This window comes from Bombus fervidus, chromosome 8, assembly GCF_041682495.2.
Source record: "Bombus fervidus isolate BK054 chromosome 8, iyBomFerv1, whole genome shotgun sequence".
NCBI classification, from domain to species: Eukaryota; Metazoa; Arthropoda; class Insecta; order Hymenoptera; family Apidae; genus Bombus; species Bombus fervidus.
Window position 1 is genome coordinate 11,097,120 of NC_091524.1, and position 19,784 is coordinate 11,116,903.

The 19,784-nt window shown below is 35.4% G+C and overlaps 2 protein-coding genes and 1 non-coding gene across 6 annotated transcripts in view; 1 reads left to right on the forward strand and 2 right to left on the reverse strand.

The window, feature by feature from the left end:
- LOC139989991 (xaa-Pro aminopeptidase 1) overlaps window positions 1-19,784 on the reverse strand; it is a 44,885-nt gene that overhangs the window by 5,529 nt on the left and 19,572 nt on the right. For 2 of the 3 annotated variants that reach the window (XM_072008770.1, XM_072008772.1), the window contains 3 exons: window positions 843-1,066; window positions 630-671; window positions 132-311 (listed from right to left, as the gene is read on the reverse strand). In XM_072008770.1, the coding sequence (XP_071864871.1) occupies window positions 132-311; window positions 630-671; window positions 843-1,066 (446 nt within the window). The remainder of the gene's footprint in view (window positions 1-131; window positions 312-629; window positions 672-842; window positions 1,067-19,784) is intronic. The other variant, XM_072008771.1, reaches the window with a different exon arrangement.
- On the forward strand, window positions 269-14,407 carry LOC139989994 (esterase FE4). Of its 2 annotated transcripts, XM_072008775.1 has the most exons (12): window positions 269-340; window positions 2,245-2,380; window positions 4,246-4,497; window positions 4,844-5,132; window positions 5,221-5,406; window positions 5,565-5,764; window positions 6,055-6,223; window positions 6,652-6,818; window positions 6,888-7,032; window positions 7,206-7,338; window positions 7,418-7,590; window positions 14,059-14,407. In XM_072008775.1, the coding sequence occupies exons 3-11, from the start codon at window positions 4,306-4,308 to the stop codon at window positions 7,578-7,580; spliced, it is 1,644 nt and encodes a 547-aa protein (XP_071864876.1). In that variant the 5' UTR covers window positions 269-340; window positions 2,245-2,380; window positions 4,246-4,305; the 3' UTR covers window positions 7,581-7,590; window positions 14,059-14,407. The 2 variants fall into 2 exon arrangements, with proteins under 2 accessions (XP_071864876.1, XP_071864875.1); XM_072008774.1 differs by lacking the exon at window positions 14,059-14,407 and having other exon boundaries at window positions 270-340; window positions 7,418-7,720.
- On the reverse strand, window positions 1,320-1,392 carry Trnaa-agc (transfer RNA alanine (anticodon AGC)). Its single transcript has one exon. It is a non-coding gene; the product is annotated as a tRNA-Ala (tRNA).

Consider the following 19,784-nt stretch of genomic DNA (forward strand, 5'->3'; position numbering starts at 1 on the left):
ATTTTACAGGAATAATTTAGTATTATACAAAATAAATGAGTACAATAAATATACAATATTTTTCTCTTTCTTTCATAAACAAAAAAAATTTTATTTTAAATTCTTCATTAAAGAATTCATTTTAAACTTACTTCTGTTCTACCGCGTTTCATGAGAATCCAATTACAATCAAGTTGATGATCCGCTTGAATATAATACCTTCCATCCGTCCAAAACACGGCCTTGTCCGAAGTGATGACAGCCTCTCCTGCGCTGCCGTAGAATCCAGTGATGAATTCTCTCCTCATATCACGGGGATCCAGGGAATCGCTCTAATCAAGATAGAGATCATGATATAAGCGTATGTATTTTTGATTACCTTATATAAAAGATTCGTTTCACTAAGCATACTAAGCTTTTGCCGCTAATATATTATTTACTTAATAAAAGGAGAGCAGCACTCGTTATTAGATAAAGCACTGCAACGAAATTAAAGGAAGCTTCAATATCTGATAATAAAATGTTTCAAAAGGAATAAACTTGGCAGAGTTTTATTGGAATATGTTCTTTTTTGTTAAATTAAAGCATTGAAATTACGAAAAGCTTCGAGACTGCAAACTCGAAATCTCACTTGATTATGATATATATACCTCCAAAGGGCCGTCGCGGCCACGATAAACCAAGTTCATTGTCTGAAAATTTAAGGATATGGGGAAAGAATAATCGTAATCTTATGATAATCCGTGGATATGATAATAAAAATAAATTTTTTAATTTAATTTTTCAACTTTTTGAAAGATTTTTTTACCGACTAATGGTAATTCTGTTACGAATGATTCATGTTACTATATGATTATAATTACCTGATGCGCGTCATCGGAGGTGACGATGTATCCATTAAGAGGTGGTCCTTGGATAGAAGCAACCCTAGTCATTTCTGATCTTAATTGTTTCAATCTTAGTGAAGTATCTTGTCTATTGATTGGTTGTTTGTGCGCTGTAGTCGAACAGTGGGATCTCTTTGCTCCATTGTAATTGAGAAATGGCATGATGACTTCATTTTGAAAATAATATGCCTCTGCAAAGCCTGCGTGGAATTACGATTCTCGTTAAAATAAATTTTTATCTGAATCAGTCAATGATTTTGAACGATAACTTGTTAATGTTGCTTTTCTCAATTAGGAGATAAGCACATGCTTATTTATGACATACTATATCTATAAGTTATACATATATATCTGATTTGTGTTAAGAATAACAAATTATAGCTAAATATTTATTATTGAATATGTATTTGATGATTTTTTTATTTCAAAATAAATAAAAAAATTAGAAGAAATTGGAGGCGCCGGGTATCGATCCCGGTACCTCTCGCATGCTAAGCGAGCGCTCTACCATCTGAGCTACGCCCCCTATTTATGAGTTGGACTTTATGAGTATCTAATGCAGAGTTAGATATACAAGTTTAAAAACAATTTTATTTCTAAAACATTTAGTCACACCCATCAATAATATATTTTTCCGAATACAAAGAGATATTACTGACATTAAAATTTATTAAAGATACGATTATTAATGCTATACATTGTATGCAGCAAGTTAGATTACAAATAACAATACAGTATATGCCTTATTAAATAAAAATAGTTTGTAGAAATATAATGAGAAATATTTTTAATAATTCTACAGTAAAGTAATATTCATATATATGATTAGTTCAGAATATAATGATTTGTCAAAGTGTATACGTATAAATTACACAATTCGTAAAAGATTATCGACAACTATAATTACTTTAGTATATCAAACGAAAGATTATTATTTCAAGAATTGATTAGTTTCGAGTCTCCATTATAACATACCCAATTTAAAACTTACATATTCAGTTTTATCTAGTAATCTGACTATACAATCATATTCAAATAGACCAATTCATATTTCTTTCTTTACTTATTTATTTATTTTTATTTAAAATTAATCTTAAACATCTAAAAGTTTTAACGAGGAAGATTGAATTTTCTATATATTTTTGTTATTCTTGCAAAGTTTATTACAGCTATATATATATATATATATATATATATAACAAAGCAATATAACCTGTAGACATTTTTATGTTGCAATTTTGTTTTTTTTACTTTCATACAATTATTCTACAGCGATATACGACTTACATTTTTGCAACAATCCATCGTTCACGAATTTTCATTGCATCCTAAATGTCAAATATTGATTGATCACTGACATGCACGGTGTCAAAAAAAGAACAAGAATGCCTGTGGGACGACACACGCACATCCTGTGGGAATCCAGAGGGTACTAAGTGGTGCTTGTATAACAGGCAAGCATCTGTTCCGAAGAGGTCAACTATCCCGAAATCCACGTTTCGATCGATTTCTACGTAGGTAGCTCTTTACTATTTTACATTAATAATATTGCATTTTCATCCCATTTCTCCACATCAATCATATTCATAAAAAATTTGTCTTTAATTATTCGATCAAACGATCCAATTGTTTCAGTCTAATTAAATCATATATTTATTCGAATACTAAATAGAACTGTCTGATATTTAATTCGGAGAAAATCGATACGATACAAGAGATTAGAGGAGGAAGAGAAACCCTTCGTCGAGGTTGCATCTCGTGCAAGGGGTAACTGGGTTACCAAATTGTTTAATTTAATAATTTAACGTAAATATCAAGTAATATTAAATATGTTACTAGGGAAGTAGGAACGCGTCGCAGGTAGGTTTTACCCCATTGTAACTTTACAATTTTCACCCCCGCGAGTTTTCCATCTTGTGCACCAACGGTAAACGCCACACGCTATCAAACTTTTCCCCTATTTCCGTTTACAAAACGGAGAACGTTCTTGCTGTTCGTCCTTCTGTCTTAATGATAGTCTTAGATAAAATTATAAGGTGTCTTTCACGTACGTGTATGATATTGATAGAATCGTAATCGTATGAGGGTTTATGTAAGTAACGAAAATAGTTGTTAGATTCTAATTCCGAACATTAAGGGCTTAGGCGACTACTTGCCTTTTAAGAAATTATAAATCATAAATTGTAGTTGGTTAATAGCACGTGGTTTTATGCAATTGAGATATGTTTTTTTTAAACATATACTTATAAATAGTGATTACAGAGGAAAATATAATAAATAGAATTTTGTTGATTTTTTAATTTTGATGTTATTTGATTGTTTGAAGAGTGTATTTTGATATAATATGGTTAAAAAGGGCAACAACATATTCAGTCCAAAGATATATGAATCTTAGCAATAGATGACTAATCTGTTAACTGTTTTGGAAAAACATGTATCTAATATACCTAAAATATGATAACCAATACTTTTGAAATAAATATTTTTTAAGATTATCGAAGTCAATATTTTTGATGTAAATATTTCTCAAGAGAATCTCGTAATGAAATTTAATGAGAAGATAATTATGGTAATATATGCAATTAGTTGACAGAATATTGGATTTTAAAATCGTTCTCATGTGAAAAACAAGAATGTAATTTATAGCGTTTTACTTCTGTGGTCTTCAAATATTAAAAATGAAGAAATGATTAAAATGATTTCTGCTTCATGAAAGGTAGTTTAGCAACTTTTAATCAAACATTAACATTTTAATAACATACCGAATCTTCTCTATAAATCAAAAAACTCAATTTATGATTTTAACTGACTGAGAGTTGCTAATAATCGACTACATATAATGCTTGACATAATTGTATACTTACAATCAATTAGAAGACTTTTTAAAAGTAAATTACCAAATATTAAGAAATTAAGTATTTATAATGAGAAAATGATTTGTAAGGTCGTCAGAGAAGATTTGAAATATTATATAATTTTCGCTAGCATCCCTCCTCACGATAACTTCTAAAGCCTGGTTACACGAGCGTGTCTAATTGCGAAATTCTGCATAATATGATGACATTTCAGTTGAAAACATACATTTAGTCGATGTACAGACTCGTTCGTTTTCCACGATAATTCCGGAAGCTTTTTCGTTCGCATACAATGGACGATGACTTGTCAGCGGTTAGGATAAATTCAGGATATCCGATACTTAGCTATCCGAAAAATCATCGTCGTTGCTATTATTATGATCGACGAACAAGAGAAAAATCTGTCCTGCGTGGAATCGTGAAAACTCGCTCATGCTCGATCACGATCACGTTTCCACGTTGTTTATGTAATCCATTTTTCCGTGTTTTCTGTCCTTCTAAAGGATACCTGGTATTCTCCGCAGAATTATCCACTCTAGGTATATAAGCGACGTTCTAAGTTCGAGCCTGATCAGAAGTTGGAAATGTGGCTGTCCAAGTTCGTGCTTTGTGGATTCGTGGTTGTTTGGGTTTGTGCCAACCAGGATGTGCAACTGGAAATTCCTCAAGGGATCTTGAAGGGATTGAAAACCGAAACTATTCTGCACAACAAGCCGTATTATAGTTTTAAGGGTATTCCCTATGCGAAACCGAATGTTGGAGCGCAGAAGTTTCAGGTAAGTAGAAATAATACGTAGGAACATATTCAATTTCTTGTCTTGTAATAGATTTTACTACACCTGCGGATATCCAATGCCTCAATTTATCTTTAATATTTGCAATTTTATAAAATCGTTTCTAATCTGTGAAATAAAATTTCATTTCTTGATATCCACTTTAATGTTAATTTACAAAATTTAACATGATTTATAAGAATAACTAGCTAAATGTTCCATGTATGATTGTAACAGTATTTATATAACTATAGAATTTTTAGAATATTTATATAACAAGGCTTTTACAATTTATAAGATATCTTTGCCTAAAACTCGAGTGTTTGTCAATTATTTTTACAAATTTTAGTTACCAGAAGCGGCCGATCCATGGGAAGGAGTGTACGACGCAACCAGGCATCGTCCTCCGTGTCCATTTTATTGTATGATTAGAAAAGGTTTAGTCGGTGAAGAGGATTGTCTTTTTCTCAATGTTTATACCCCAGTTTTGGACAAGGAAGCTCGCAAAGCTGTTATGGTATGGATTCATCCCGGTGGCTGGAACGGTGGCATGGGAGACGATACTTTGTTTGGACCAGATTTTCTGGTCGAGAACGATGTTGTGCTTGTTACCTTTAATTTTAGACACGGAGCGCTTGGTAAGTGTAACAAACTTTACTAAAATGATCGGTAGCTTTTAAAAGTTTTTGCTTACGATATTTACTATGTAATTGCTATTTATTGTAGGATTTTTGAACACGGAAGATAAAAACGCTCCTGGAAATGCCGGAATGAAGGATCAAGTTATGGCGTTGAAATGGGTGAAGGATAACATACATTTCTTCGGTGGTTGTCCGAATAGAGTTACTATTTTCGGCGATAGCTCTGGTGGAGCTTCTGCTCAGTATCACATGCTATCTCCCATGTCTGAAGGTAGTGAAAATTCCTATTTCGCATACTTAGAAACATATACGATATATTTACAACATACAATTGAAACATTTTCGAAAGTTTCTTTTCTGAGCAGGTAACTTTTTAGAGGAGCAAGTTAGGCGTTATTTAGTAATTTGAACTATTTTGTAACATCGTAGGTTTATTCAGTGGAGTTATACAACAGAGTGGATCAGTTCTTAATCCATGGGCGATAACTTATAATCCAAGAGAACAGGCCTTCATGTTGGGAGATGCTCTTGGGATACATACGACAGATTCCGCGGAACTAGTTAGCAAATTGAGCGACTTTCACGTTAAAGATATCATCGCAGCCAGCAATGAAATAATGAAAGATCAGGTATCCGATTAATAAAAATATTGTGATCTTTATTTTACTTTCTATCCTTCTATTTTTTTATAATTGAATAATTCCGCGAACGAGCATATTTCCTGCATTTAAAAAAGAAAGAGAGAAATAGAAATTAGACTTTGAATTAGATTGTATAAATTAATATTGAATTGTCCATCAATCTCTAAATTAAACGAATTAATTTGATTTTGAATTATTATCATGATTTTTTTTCTTGACATTGAGAGGAGAGAGACTCAGATAGAAGTAAACAATGTTTGATTTTTATTGAATTATAGAACATCCTATCTGGACACTCGCAAGCTTTCGTTCCATCTATCGAAGTTGACCTGGGACAGGATGTGTTCCTTCCAACTGATCCTTGGTCCCTATTAAAATACGGAAGGATAGCGGACGTACCTGTAATATCCGGAATTGTCGCCGATGAATGTGCATTTATGGCGCAACGTATGTGATATTCATTTCTAAATTCATACTCTGTATGAATTACACACACTGATAAAAGTTATTTAAGAAATACATTTGCGTCTTTCCAACATTTCAAACTCGTAAACAGTTCACACTCGTAAGAGTGCAGGTATTTGTTAGAAAAACTCATATTTTTATATAAATACAAAGTTATCAATGCGATTAGGCATTATAATAAATATTCTACTTTAGATATTTTATATCTAAATTTAAATTGCCACATAAGTGAATCAAAATTCTATGCATTTTTGCATCTTTAAATCTCCGATGAATGCAGAAAAATTTTGTATACTTTTGCATTTCCTAATTCCGTACAAGATCATTCAAATGCGATGCATTTCTTCGTCATTAAAGCAAGTCATCTAAAAATTCACAGTTGAGTCACAGATATTATTTGAATTTTTTAGTGATGATAGATGGTATCGGAGTATTGAACATTGAAGCAGAGAAATTTCTACCCGAAGATTTGAATATCACCGATACGAATGAAAAGGAAAAAGCTGGGGAGAGCATAAAGCAATTTTACTTTGGCGACAAGAAAGTGTCAAAGGAGAACTTGAACGAATACACCAAAGTAATTACAGATTTCTCAAACGAAATCGTTTTTTAATTATTATTTTCTAAAAGCGGGTATATTTTACAGATGATGAGTGACATTTACTTTGACGCTGGAGTATTGTTATCCCTCGATATTATGAAAAATCGGATTTCGGCTCCCATCTATGAATATTTATTTTCCTACGAAGCACCAACTGGTTTCATGAAAAGCCTCTTCGGTGTTAGCGACGGTAAATTATTTTTCCTATTGAAATCATAGAAAAATTAAAAAACTCAGATATCTGTATCTTCTTTTAAAATATTTATGATTAACGATCTATCTACTAATTAATTAACTTACTAATTATTTATTTATAATTTCATTACTATTCATTTATTAATAATTCATTATTATTGAATGCAGGTGTTGCACATGGCGATGATTTGGGCTACCTATTCTATTCCAATTTTTTTAAGAATTTACCAGAACCAGGTTCGTCAGCGGAGAAAATGACAAATATTATGACCAAATTATGGACGAATTTTGCAAAAGATAGGTTCGTAACTACATTCGTATTTTTAATTCAATTATGTTTTACCAATTATCGATCATATGTGTTATACGTTAATCTTCAGAAATCCAACGTCAGCATTAGATGGAGATGTCACGGTGAACTGGGAACCAATGGGGAGCGACGATAATTATCTTAACATTAATCAAGAATTAAAAATGGAGAAAGATCTAATGAGAGATAGCCACGACTATTGGAAGAAGATGTATAAAAGTGTCGTGCTATGAATGCTTTGATGTACGTGTATGTATGTACACGGATAAGTATTATTCGCTCGATATATTCGATATAACGAAAGTTATAGATACGATAATAATAACTGTAATTTAATCAAGACACCATAAAATACAATATTTTATTGTAACAATTAACATCTCTGTTTCCTTGTTTATCATTTCAGGTTTCGTTAAATTATTTTCTATTTGTGTATTCATTAGGTGCATATATCGCTTAACGCGAGAAGAATGACAAATAGCGGTAAAAGATAACTAAGAGATCAAACAGAAAATAAACAAAAATTCCGATGGATCTTTCCATTGAACGATCTCTGCCTTCGTGCTTCAAAACGTGCCGTTTCAACACAGCTTTAAACTCGCTATAATCCAGTCTCACTAACACGTTTAAACGCCCCCCGGCCACGTTATCAAACTACACTTTCCTACTTTCCATTCACTGAGCACCATTCCGCGTTCTTCTCGTCTCGCCTCGTTCTTGGCTATTGGTTCACCACTCGTATTCCTGTTCTGTAGTTATCAGGCTCCCATGTTCTAGCAGAAACGTGCGTTCGACCGTCTGCGAACCAAGCGTTTGGCTAAGGCTCTGTGCAGACGAGCGATATTTTACGCGTACGACACGGTTGCGATGCTGTTGGAAGAACAGAGAAATAAAGTTCATCTGTTTCACGAATAAAGCATGTATTTCCTCGTCCTTCCAATCCATTGCCGTTGCCGCGATTTGTTGCAAATGGCACGTTTGTATCGGGCCGAAATCTTACGTAGCATGTACAAAAATTGCATAGAGATCGTCACGAAGACACGAGAGTTCTTGAGGGATAGGTGTTTAAATATTTTTCGAGATGTCAGAAATTTAAACGTTCAAAAAAGGTGACACTGCTGAAGATATTAAATTCTACGGTAAAATTATCTTTGATGCTAACACATTTTATCTGCGAATAATGGTTTCGATTTTAAAAAATTGGACAGAGAAATTGCGTTTCTTGCGATGCATCGAATTTTCTCTGTCGAGTAGAACATAAGAAATTTTGTTATTCGGAAAACTAGTAGAGGGAGACAAATGCCCATTAGAGAAAGTAACACGCATTGTAATTAATAGATAGACGTGTTTATTGTTACTCGACGTATTTCGGGTAATACCCATTTTTGTTTTTACCCGGTCTATTTATAAGGTAGTGGTTATGATAGAATTGTAGGCAATAGCCTATAATTATATTATCTCGAGAACTATCTCGAGATAAAACCGAATATGTGTTCGAGTAGCCGGGTACTCGAGATATCCGATTTAAGCGAATACCACTACTCGCTTTTGTGCTTCGCTTGTATCAGGAGTGCAGAAAAGCGAGGAATTAGAATGTTTCAAGTTACACCATACGCCACATGGTCGCGTACGCGCGTTCGTAGCGTAGCGTAAGGCGTAAAGTACACGATTTACTATCTCATTCACAATTACGCGTCACGAGTCATTGATTGACGAAGAACGCGTGAAGCGAGAATCGGTTACGATTCTTACGAAGAATATCTTCGACATATTATCTTACGAGAGTTATTTAACTATTTGTGTATACATATAATACATTATATATATGTATATACACGTAAGTATAAGAGATAATAGATTTTATTGCACAGTAATTTTGTATTATTTGATTAGGAACGAGAAACTAGAAAACTTGGTGTATCTTGATATTTACATGGTAATTTTTTAAGGTATAGATAATCTAATTGTCTTAGACTTATAGGTTTGTTCAGTTACGTACGTTTATTATACATTTAATTATTTTACATCTGTAAGTTACTTATTTCGTAGACGTTTATCAATAGTTAACGTAGAAGTGTTAACGTTGTGTGTAATATTAAAGCAATGATCAATGATTACACAGAGATTTAAAAAGATTTTCGTTTCTTTATTCATCGAATTAATTCATCGGTTAAAAGTAATATTACCAATTAGATTAAAGTATATAATATGGAAACCGCGTTAAAATCTACAGTTTCCAAGACATCGATATTTTATCACTGAAAATATAATTATTTGAAAAATTAGGCAAGTTCCGCTTCCTTCGAAAGTCTCGATAATTAATATATTACCATTCGTCAATGTATATTATATTTTATTTTACAAGGCTACGGTAGTTTTCTAGGAATATAGAGAGACGAACGAGAAGGAACGCAGTTTAGAGACTTAAATTTGCGCGCCGATTCTCATCGCAAAAGTCATTCGATTTTATCGAGGGACGTGGAGCAATCGAATGACCTCGAGCCTGCGAGAACAGATGATCGAGATGCTGTTACAGTGAATCGTTTCCCGAGATGATCTTCAACATCTTTTAATCCGGCTGTCATGCAGAGACAGCAGGTATTTATTTCATCTTACACAATCTCTGGACCAATTTGATTGCTCGAGCTATGCCACTTCTTCTTCTTCTTTCTCCCTCCAATTTCCCTCCGAGTAATTATGTATTAATGTTTTCACTCGGGGAAAACCGTCAATTACAATTAAATAGATGAATTTTTAACTGTTCAACGAACCAACCTTGATTCTTTTTTAATTAACAACAGAAATTTTATCAAGTACGTCTACTTAAAGAACTATAATCAAATAATTTTACAAGTTTCTTTTAGTTATATCGAATTACAATTAAATGGACGATGAAGTTTTATCTTCTTAACGGTGGAACTTTTGTCTCTTTAATGAGTCGTACGATTTTTATCGAGTATATCTCTTCAAGAAATCTATCTTCAAATAAGTTTTATTTAATACTCCCGCGATCTTTTAGAAGTTATTTATGTCGTTCAGTTAAGCCTAATTATTTTGTGCTTTTAAGTTGTCTATTACGTAGATATTTATCGACAAGTACCGTAAATTGATGATGTTCTAGATATTCTATAAACGAGGATGCAACGTATTATATGCGTGTGCTCATAGTAAGAACATAGAAAATGAACGTCTACAATGGTGGATGAATGTTGGCAACCTGTGTGATATATTCGGGTAGTATATGGTACAGAGGGTAGATCCGACCAAGTTACTTTTTAATTGCAAATAATCACACATTTCTCCTTATCCTTACGTACGTCATTGCGAAGTACTAACTTAGCTTTTAACAGAAATATTTTACGACCACTCACACCGCCATAATTATATAAAATTGTACGAATGGAAGATTAAATATTCTATCTTTTAAAAAAATGATATTTTAATATTGAACTATCGTTATGATATTTCATACTATACGATCAATTTATACGCAGAATTAACGAGTGTCGTTTAATAAGTCTCGTAGCCGCAAGTATCATCAATGGAAGCCATTTTCTTATTGAAGGAATAACTGTACGCAAACTTATTAATGCTAACTGTACTAACTGATGCAATTACTGGTATAAATAAACCGAACATTAGAAAACGGGAAATGCAACAAAAAATGCGTTTTCCTTTCCGTGCCAGTAGAGACTGTTTAGGTCGATGTTTCGTATTTGTTCGTCACTCACTTTCGTGTTTCCATCGTAATAGGGTAGCATTTTAGTTAAAGAGGTACGCCGACAGTTATAGTAATTCAAGCTTCATATCTATCTATATCTACGCCTACATACAGGCGACTCATTCTTATCGTTGTACTTCTACCGTTCGTTTTAAGTTTGTGAGTACTCAAGTCGCAATCGAGTTTCTACCAATTTTTATACGGAGCACGTTACTTCGTATCAGTTTAATATTATATTCCGGAATAATTGTATTTTGTAATTTGCGCATTGTTAGTAAGGTTTATATACGAGACAAACTATGCAGTTTGTTATCACATTTTCTAGAACGAAGAAAAGGAAATTACGTAAAACGAAGAAATAAAATTCTCTATGGAGTATCGTAAGTATAGACACGAACACATCCTTGTTTACAAATTTTTATCGGTGTACGTTATTCACAAAAATATTTATCCAATTTCTGATTTCTTTGCAGGACATATGACAGAAGCGATCGACGATTTCTGTGATTCTGTCCGTTGAAAACTTAAGTATTTCGTGACGCATCTTCAAGGAAAGCTAACCGATTCTTGTAAAATACTTCTTGTAAAATTCCTTTATGTCGATCTGCAGCCAAAGTACTAAAATAGACAGACTCATATTAACAGATCTTATCCCAGAACATACAAAAAATTAACCCTTACGAGATACTTAATAGTTGTGAAACTAACAAAGAATCTCAACCAAGCGATTAAACGTGTGTCCCATTTTCTTTAGACCGATTTAAGAGCCAAAATATTGAACGGATCTCTACATTATTAAATCACGCAATTATTTAGTATCAAATTTCCTGCAACTCTGTTAGAAATTAATTCTCCGGAAGCAATAACGATGCAATTAACAAAAAGAATATAACTAAAAGAAACAATCGTTAAGTTTTATTCACTTAAAGCAAATGATCTTGATAATCTAGCAACTCGAAACGCCATTTAACACGCGCGATTTCTTTCGTTACATCTGGAAGATCGTCGAGATTATCTTCAGCTCCTACGTATTAGGTATTCATAATACAAAAGCTCAATATTTCGTGATTTAACCCGGATCACTTTTCTTGTATCCTTTGACTTCTTGTTCCGAGTTTCGTGTATACTACCTCTATCGAATAATTCGCTCAGCGGCCTCTTCGTGTTTGTTTCTCCTTCGCTCGAGACAAACGGAGAAGCTGTCATCGAGTCTTGTTTGTTCGTTTTTCTTCGAGGAAACGACGTTTCTACCTCTATCGTCGTTGTTTGTCGCGTTGTCTTATCAGATTCACAAGCTCGTTGACAGACGAAAGGAGGAATGTTGGATCAGCGATCTATGCGTTCGAGAAAGTGTCGACATAAAAAATTCCCAGTATTCCTCTTTGTTCGACCATAGCAGGGACGTATGTATATTGACTTCACGGTCAAACAGGCTCCAATTTGGGATGGCTCGAGGCTTTTTACAACAGGAGAACAGGAATAGAACGAGGCTCACTCTCACGAGGGTTGTTTTTCTACTCGGATCCTCTAATCTTTTATTTCTTCGGTTCTCGAACTACTCCTTCGATTCTCGGCCCATTTCTCGGAAGAATTCTTCTTCGTACGAACCTTCCGAGAGCTGAACCGATCGGTTCTACTTTTCAACGTTAAATTTTTAAGAAACGATCGACCGATTTTCATAAATTTATCTTTTTTATTCAGATAATCGGAATCTACGGAATTACAATTGCAATTGGTACACGTTGTTTCCTTACGCTGTTGCATTAAACTTTTTAAGAAACGAGTAAGTAAAATTACGTTTCGTTATAGGAAGACTGAAAGATTTAACGACCATGGAAAAGAAAAAGCCAGATTCTATAACCGTTTAATTAACTTGGACATCTGTTCCGGACTATTTATTCCTTCACGAAGCATTTGGAACCTCGTACGAGTTTGTTGCAAAAAGATAACACACTTAAAATAGTACGTTCTAACGTAAATTTCGAAGATAGTATTTGCAACTTTTCGTGTTCATCACTCTGAAGTAAAAGACGTAATCCATTCGTATCTTGTGTCAATTTCTTTGTCTACACAATTTTGAGAGTTAGAAACATGAACTGTGAGTTAGACACGGAGAAAGCTCCATCAACCGATTCATTGATATCGGCATCCTCCTCTGAAATAAAATTCCTTATAACTTGAAAAATAACATCCTTTTTCGATTCTTTCGTACATCATTTGCTTGTCTCGTTACTTCGATGTATAGAGTCTATAAATATACCCAACATCTTTCGTATATTCTCAGTTTTCAGATGTTTTATTCATCGCAGCAGTTCGTCAGAACGTACATCCGCTGTACCCGTAGCCTTATGCGCGCGGTACGTGCTATACTACGCACAGCTGAAAAGATAATGAGCGAGACGGTTCAGGGTCAAGGGAAATGTTGCTCTGTATCGTCCATCGTCCAACGTTACCGATTACGATATGTACATAGTCTGAAACTAAGGCCAAAAATAACCGATCAAACTCGCATTCCTCTGCTTAATCATCCTTTAGCTCGCTATTGTGTACATCTAACAACTCTCATTGCCAAATCTATAATTATCCGATTAAATTAAAGAACGTGAAACAGGTAGACAGAAATAATTGCAATACGTGGAAGAGCCGTGAACGCGTCAGTCGTGATAAACACTGCGTTGCGGCGAGTTGGTGGCGGATATGCAGCACGTGGAAATATGCGCGCGACGGGGGTGGCTGGCGGTGGCGCTGTCAGCCATCATCGGCGGAGATCGATAACCCGGGATTGGTGTGCGTGCACACGTTCGCGGCGTCGAAGGAAACACGAAAAAAAAGGTCGAAGGAAAAACGAAGAAGGAGACGCGCGTAAAAAGACTTCATAAATCGGGGCGGCCGATCCGTGACACCCCGCCGCGCGAATCCTCTCGTTCACCATACGATCCTGGCCGTAGTGAGATGGCCGGTTGCTTAAGTGGCCGATCCTTCTGTTCAAGGTCCCTCGCCTGTCTCCAGGCGTTCGTCCGTCGAAAGTCGGTCGGAGAAAAAGATGTTCCGGAGGTTTTTATCGGCTCCTTTCGAGGGACGAAGCGTCGCCGTTGCCCGCCACCCTGCCAGGCGAACATCCGTCGATGGAGGTCATCTCCACCTCTAGAGCTACTGGAAGGGGACCTCGGATGCCATGCGCCACGTCGAAGGGGGGTAAAACCACCCTGTGGTCGGGGAGAGCTTCTGCTCGCCGACGCGGCAGCGCCATGCTTGTGGTTTGCGTAAACATGGACGATGGATCGTGCACGATTTTCTTCTTGATTTTGTTTATTCCCTCGGATAGGTGGATTTTGCAAGTTTTCTGACTCTGTTCTTTCGCTAAATTTTGACTCTCTGTATTTTTTTTAATTATCGAAGAACGTATGTCGATTTTGAGCAAAATACGGAACAAGCGTCTTTTTATCGATACGTGCCATTTTCCTGTTTCAATTTAGCGCGATATATTTTCTTAAAACGTTAAGAATCTTCTTATCGGTGAAAACAAGATTGCGGTGTAAAAATATAGGATTACAACAGGGTTAAGGTCTTTCAGTGTGATTTTCTGGCGAGTTGGTGTTTGATCGGAGTTTTGAGAGTGCGCGTATTGCAAGGGAGTACCGATTCGACGTTTGTTTATCGGTGTTCGATGATAAAGTAACTGTGGTAGGATACACGTGACTCGAGATGAATTTCTAAAGCTTTTCAAGTTTTCCAAAGAACGTATACGTGTAAATTTTTGGCTTTTGTATTGGCACTTGAGAAACATCGTGGTAGTTTTCCAATTACGAACATGTTCCATTGCAACGAAACTTTTAACGATTATTTATTACATTTACTAATTTTTGGTACATTTTTAAGTCGTTTAACAGTGTGTTTATCATTACACAGAGCATTTGGGGAAGTTTATACTTTACTTTATTCGAAATGATTAAGAAATCCACCCAATTATCGAACACCTATGAATCCATTGGCAAATGGACGAGAAGAAAACGAGGATTATTGGAAACTAATACGACAAGGAGGTTTGCCGATGGCATTACCTTTCGAACAGGGTTACAGGATCATTAATAGGAGTAATGATCCTCCAATAAGAATATCTCAATATTAAAATAATTAGAACCCAACAAACAAATATTCGATGTCTCCAACAATCCAAAGATCATTCAATTACTCTGATATTCTTATCCCGTTAAAAGCACACGCGCAAAACGACCCCAAGTATGACACGACAAATTTACCAAGACGTGAAACACAAATTAACAGACAAGCTTCAATTTCGCTTGACGAAAACTTCTGATATATTCCCAATCCTGTCACTGAAAAAATATCATTAGCCACACACGAAACAACGTAAAATTTAAGAAAGGTGGTTCGAAACCACTTCAAACACCACGCACGCCGTAAAGTCCGTACAGCCAAGTCCGTAACCTGTTCCGCCGTCTCTGTCTTCCTCGCGTTTCGCTAAGAAAGTTGTTAAAAAAAGAGAAAAAAAAAAAAAAAAAAAAATAAAGAAAAAAATACAATCGCTGATCCAATGCCTATCTGCCCCCATTCTCTGCGTGTTCCAGCCTCGACCAGTGGAAGACGCGATCGTCGTAAGATAAACGACGTCGGGGCAAATATCTTGAGAGAACTTGAAGTATCGAGAGTTCATCAAACGCACGGGGGTGCGTATCGACGAGTTCGATAACCAATAAATACAGGGTGCTCGACGATCGGGAATAGGAATTCCCGATTGGTTCGTGGAACGGGGATGCATACGAGAACTAGAGGTTTCGTTTCCCGTGGTGTCTACCACGGGAAGAGAATCGATAAATCGAACGCGAGCGTTCTCGCACGTTCGATGGAAACTCGACCGGAAATGGAGCAGGCTGTCATCGTTTCCAGAAGGTCTGGCCAATATTTTCGATAATCGTTCCTGTCCATCGGTTTTCTATGGCTCGCGAGCACGTCAGGAATTAGATTCACCCTCGCCTCGAGGGTGGTAAATCGGACGAATATGTCTGGCTGCGCGGTTCGTACGAGTCGCACACTTTGTATTTATTGGAAAACAAGGGCGGTTCGGTAGCAGGATAGCACGAGGTTGCAGGGGGTAATTTTCAACCCTCCTGGGAGGGTGGCTGCTCCCGTTATATTCATTCAACGAGTCACGAAACAGTCATTGACTGGTTGCCGCTAGTACGACGTGTTTCCCTGCGTTGGGGTTTCGCGCAGCTGGCTTCTGAACTTCTATGGCTACAGGTGGTCTGTTTCTATGGCGGTGCCGTACGGTGAAACTTATGGGTATAGAAGTAGTTTGGTCGCGGGTATGCTGACTATGTTCGTATATGTATCACTGTGTTGTCGCTTCTATAAGTTGTATGGGTGTTTGTGGATTGTTGAGAACTAAATATTTATTTCCTTTTACTGAATTTTGAAGCTTTATTTGAAGAAACGGATACTTGTAGCTTACAGCGCATACTATTCTTCACGAAGTTCATGCATTTACGGGAAATAGAATAGTTAATTTTTGGATAGTAATAACGAACGTCTTGATGTTTCCAAAGGAGAACGCGCGGGTCGAGATTTCTCTATCGAATCTCATTTTATGTTATCTGAATTCCATTGCAAAACCCTAAAGAGAAAGAAACGCTAGGTCCTCGTCTAATTTTGTAATCTCAACAAATATTTACGAACAGCTCTAAAACTTCGTCCGAAAAGTTTCTACAAATTTGATCCTCAAGCTTACATTGTCCAAAAGAAGAACTAACGCCTCTTGACCTATCCAAATTTATTTTTTCCACAAAAATAATCTGACCGCAAGCATCGAACGTCCATCGTCGAGCTTCTCTGATATCCACCAGCCGACGTAGCTGGAAGGAAAGCGGCGTGGAAGCGGTCACGCTTCTGACGATCTTTAAACTGATAGAGACCAAATGTTTCCTCGATCTTAAAAAGCGAACGTACGAGCCTTGCCAAACAGATTAAATGACGGTAAGGAGGTGGCTTGTGCACGTTGCCGTGATATTAGAGGAGTATCAACATTGCGGGAGTTCATTCTCGTTCGCTTCAATGAATTAATGTTCGATCATGAAGTGGCGAACGTGGAGAACGAAGGGGTGAGCCACCTCCAAATAAAAGCACATGGTGGGAAGCAGGTGGCAGGAAGAACCGGGAACAGCGCCATTCATGGAAAGAAATGGGTTAGAACAGAAGAGACACGCGACTATTAGGAATCTAGAAACTTAGAACAACATGCCTGAACGTGATTTTGATCGGCGCCACAATCACGCGATCGATGGTACCGTTAAATGTTTAATCTTAATTGCAATAGTCGATATTTTATATCATTTACAAAATATCGGCGACTAGCTGATTCCTTGTGGTCCACCGTATCTATTAGATCTGTTAACGATTATCTCTCGTCGGGTGTTTGAACTTTAATGCAATCTTTTCCTTTTTCTATATCGACTAATAAACGTTTGAAGATATTATGCAGTTAACGATAACAACGATAACACGGTTCTATATAATTCGTTCTGTGTTTTAGTTGCATTAATATTAGCGATGATTTTTTTTTATCAAACCTTTGGATTTTAATATCATTCGATTCTTTATTTAGTCAGAAACGTTTGTAAATTTTATAAATTTTATAAAAACGACAAGAGTTGGTACGGTGAAGATGTTTTGTAAAATTGTAGGAGGAAAATAGGCCTATCGGCGCTGAAGCTTGGCCGTTGCACCAATTGCGGTTTTGTACTCTTGGCAACGACGATTGCAACAAATCGTTGTAAACAAAGTAAAGTTTGCAATTACACAGGAAAACAGAAGGTACAGCGATGTATTACCGATAAGCTGGTCGCGTTACATTTGTAAAGTTCACCTACTCGACGCCTGCTAACCTGATACGCGATGCGACATTTTGTATTTAAAAAAAAAAGCTCAATTATCGAATCACGTGATTGTTCGACGCGCTCTCATTAACCTCCCACTCGATGATATAATTTATTGGAACTTGTTTACGAGGGAGAAACCCTCCTGCATTATTGATGATAACCTCTGGTTTAATATTCGCTAAATACACATCATACGCGTTTTCCACGTTAAAATCGTCAATTGGAATCGTAATTTTCATATTAAAATATCGTAATAAATAGATAGGAATATTATCAACAATAATATATAAAGAATAATGACAGCAATGAAAAATAAACAATAAAGATATGTGTAAGTCGATTTTTCATCGATCGCGAATTTCTGTATTTCTTACGAATATTTATTACGTTCAATTTTCAAGTTAACTTTAAATTCAAAGGAAACAAAAAGTTACTGTATATTAACTATATTTCGTAAATCGTAATCTAATATACATATCAATGTATAAACGACATTTAATAATTTCACATCGATGGAATCCGAATTCGTATTAGCTAAAAACGTAATTTTATTAATGCGTTAAAAATATATTCGACTTTATGCTGTAAGAGATTAGAGTGCTTTTAACATAATGTTAACGTACATTAATATTTTGCAATATATCGTACTATTTACAATCGAGTAACGTTTAATAACATTTAATTTCATACCATCGAAACTCAAAAATATCAATATAAAAATGTAGTTTAACTTAATCGTTGCAAATACATTCTACTTATATTTAAAGAAAATATAAATAATATAATAGAAAATTACCATCACAACATTTATATAACACATGTAAGTGTGTAGTATAGTCAGGTAGCATTTAACGATAATTTATCCCCTCTGAAAGCCAAAGACATCAACATAAAAATTTCATTTGTTCGTCAAAAGTATACGCTATTTAAAAATCCATATAAAACTATCTAACGCGTTTAGAAGAATGTTTGAAAGTTTCCTACGTATATATATGCCTTTGTAACAATTCCTTTCATCGTTGTGCACGTACACGACATATACACATGCGTACTACGAAGGAACCCATTCATCTTACTCCGGCCGTTGTCAATGACCATTTTTTGCTTACGGATATTGGATAAGTGACAGCGCGAGGTAACAGGGACGCATGTGACTCAAAGAAGCTCGTGTCTCGTGACGAGGGGCGTTGTTGTTGCGAACATTAATTAGGGTGGAACAATAGAGAACGAGAATTTTTACCAGGAAAGTATCAGGTAAAGGAGATCGAGGCGTGGGAGTAGCATTGCGCGACGACGCGGGCAAAATCGAATGCTCGTGACTCCGATGAATGAATGAGCCGTATCATTCGCTTTTTTTTTTTACTTCACTTTTATTGCAAATCGTTTTCCTCGATATGCACATGTTTTTATGTCACGTTAATTAAATCTCTGGTATAACTGTGTTTCGTGCAACTGAAGTATTGGAAATTGCGCTACGTTCTCAACACATAGTGAATTGTATCGAAGAATATATATATATATATTTTTTTTTAATTTTACTACTATCTTTATTAATTTTAGATATATATTTTAATTTATGATACAACGAAGAGAGTAATGACGGTAACTTTTTGTTATACATAATATTCTTCCGTTTTAAATTTCATTTAATCCGTACTTTTGATCCATATAAACGTAGAAATTACATAGAGTATTGTTCAATTATGGTGAATTTTGTAATGCGCGTAAATTAAGTATTTTACGTATTGCGCACAATTATAACTATAATTTATCAATAAAGTTAAACGAACGCTGTTATAAATTTCAAATAAAATTAACAA

Bases quoted from the DNA above. Each gene is read 5' to 3' on its own strand.
- LOC139989994 (XM_072008775.1), top strand. From the start codon at position 4,306: ATGTGGCTGTCCAAGTTCGTGCTTTGTGGATTCGTGGTTGTTTGGGTT. The intron at 5,133-5,220 runs GTAAGTGTAACA...TATTTATTGTAG, and splicing joins TTTTAGACACGGAGCGCTTG to GATTTTTGAACACGGAAGAT. The intron at 7,339-7,417 runs GTTCGTAACTAC...GTTAATCTTCAG, and splicing joins ACGAATTTTGCAAAAGATAG to AAATCCAACGTCAGCATTAG.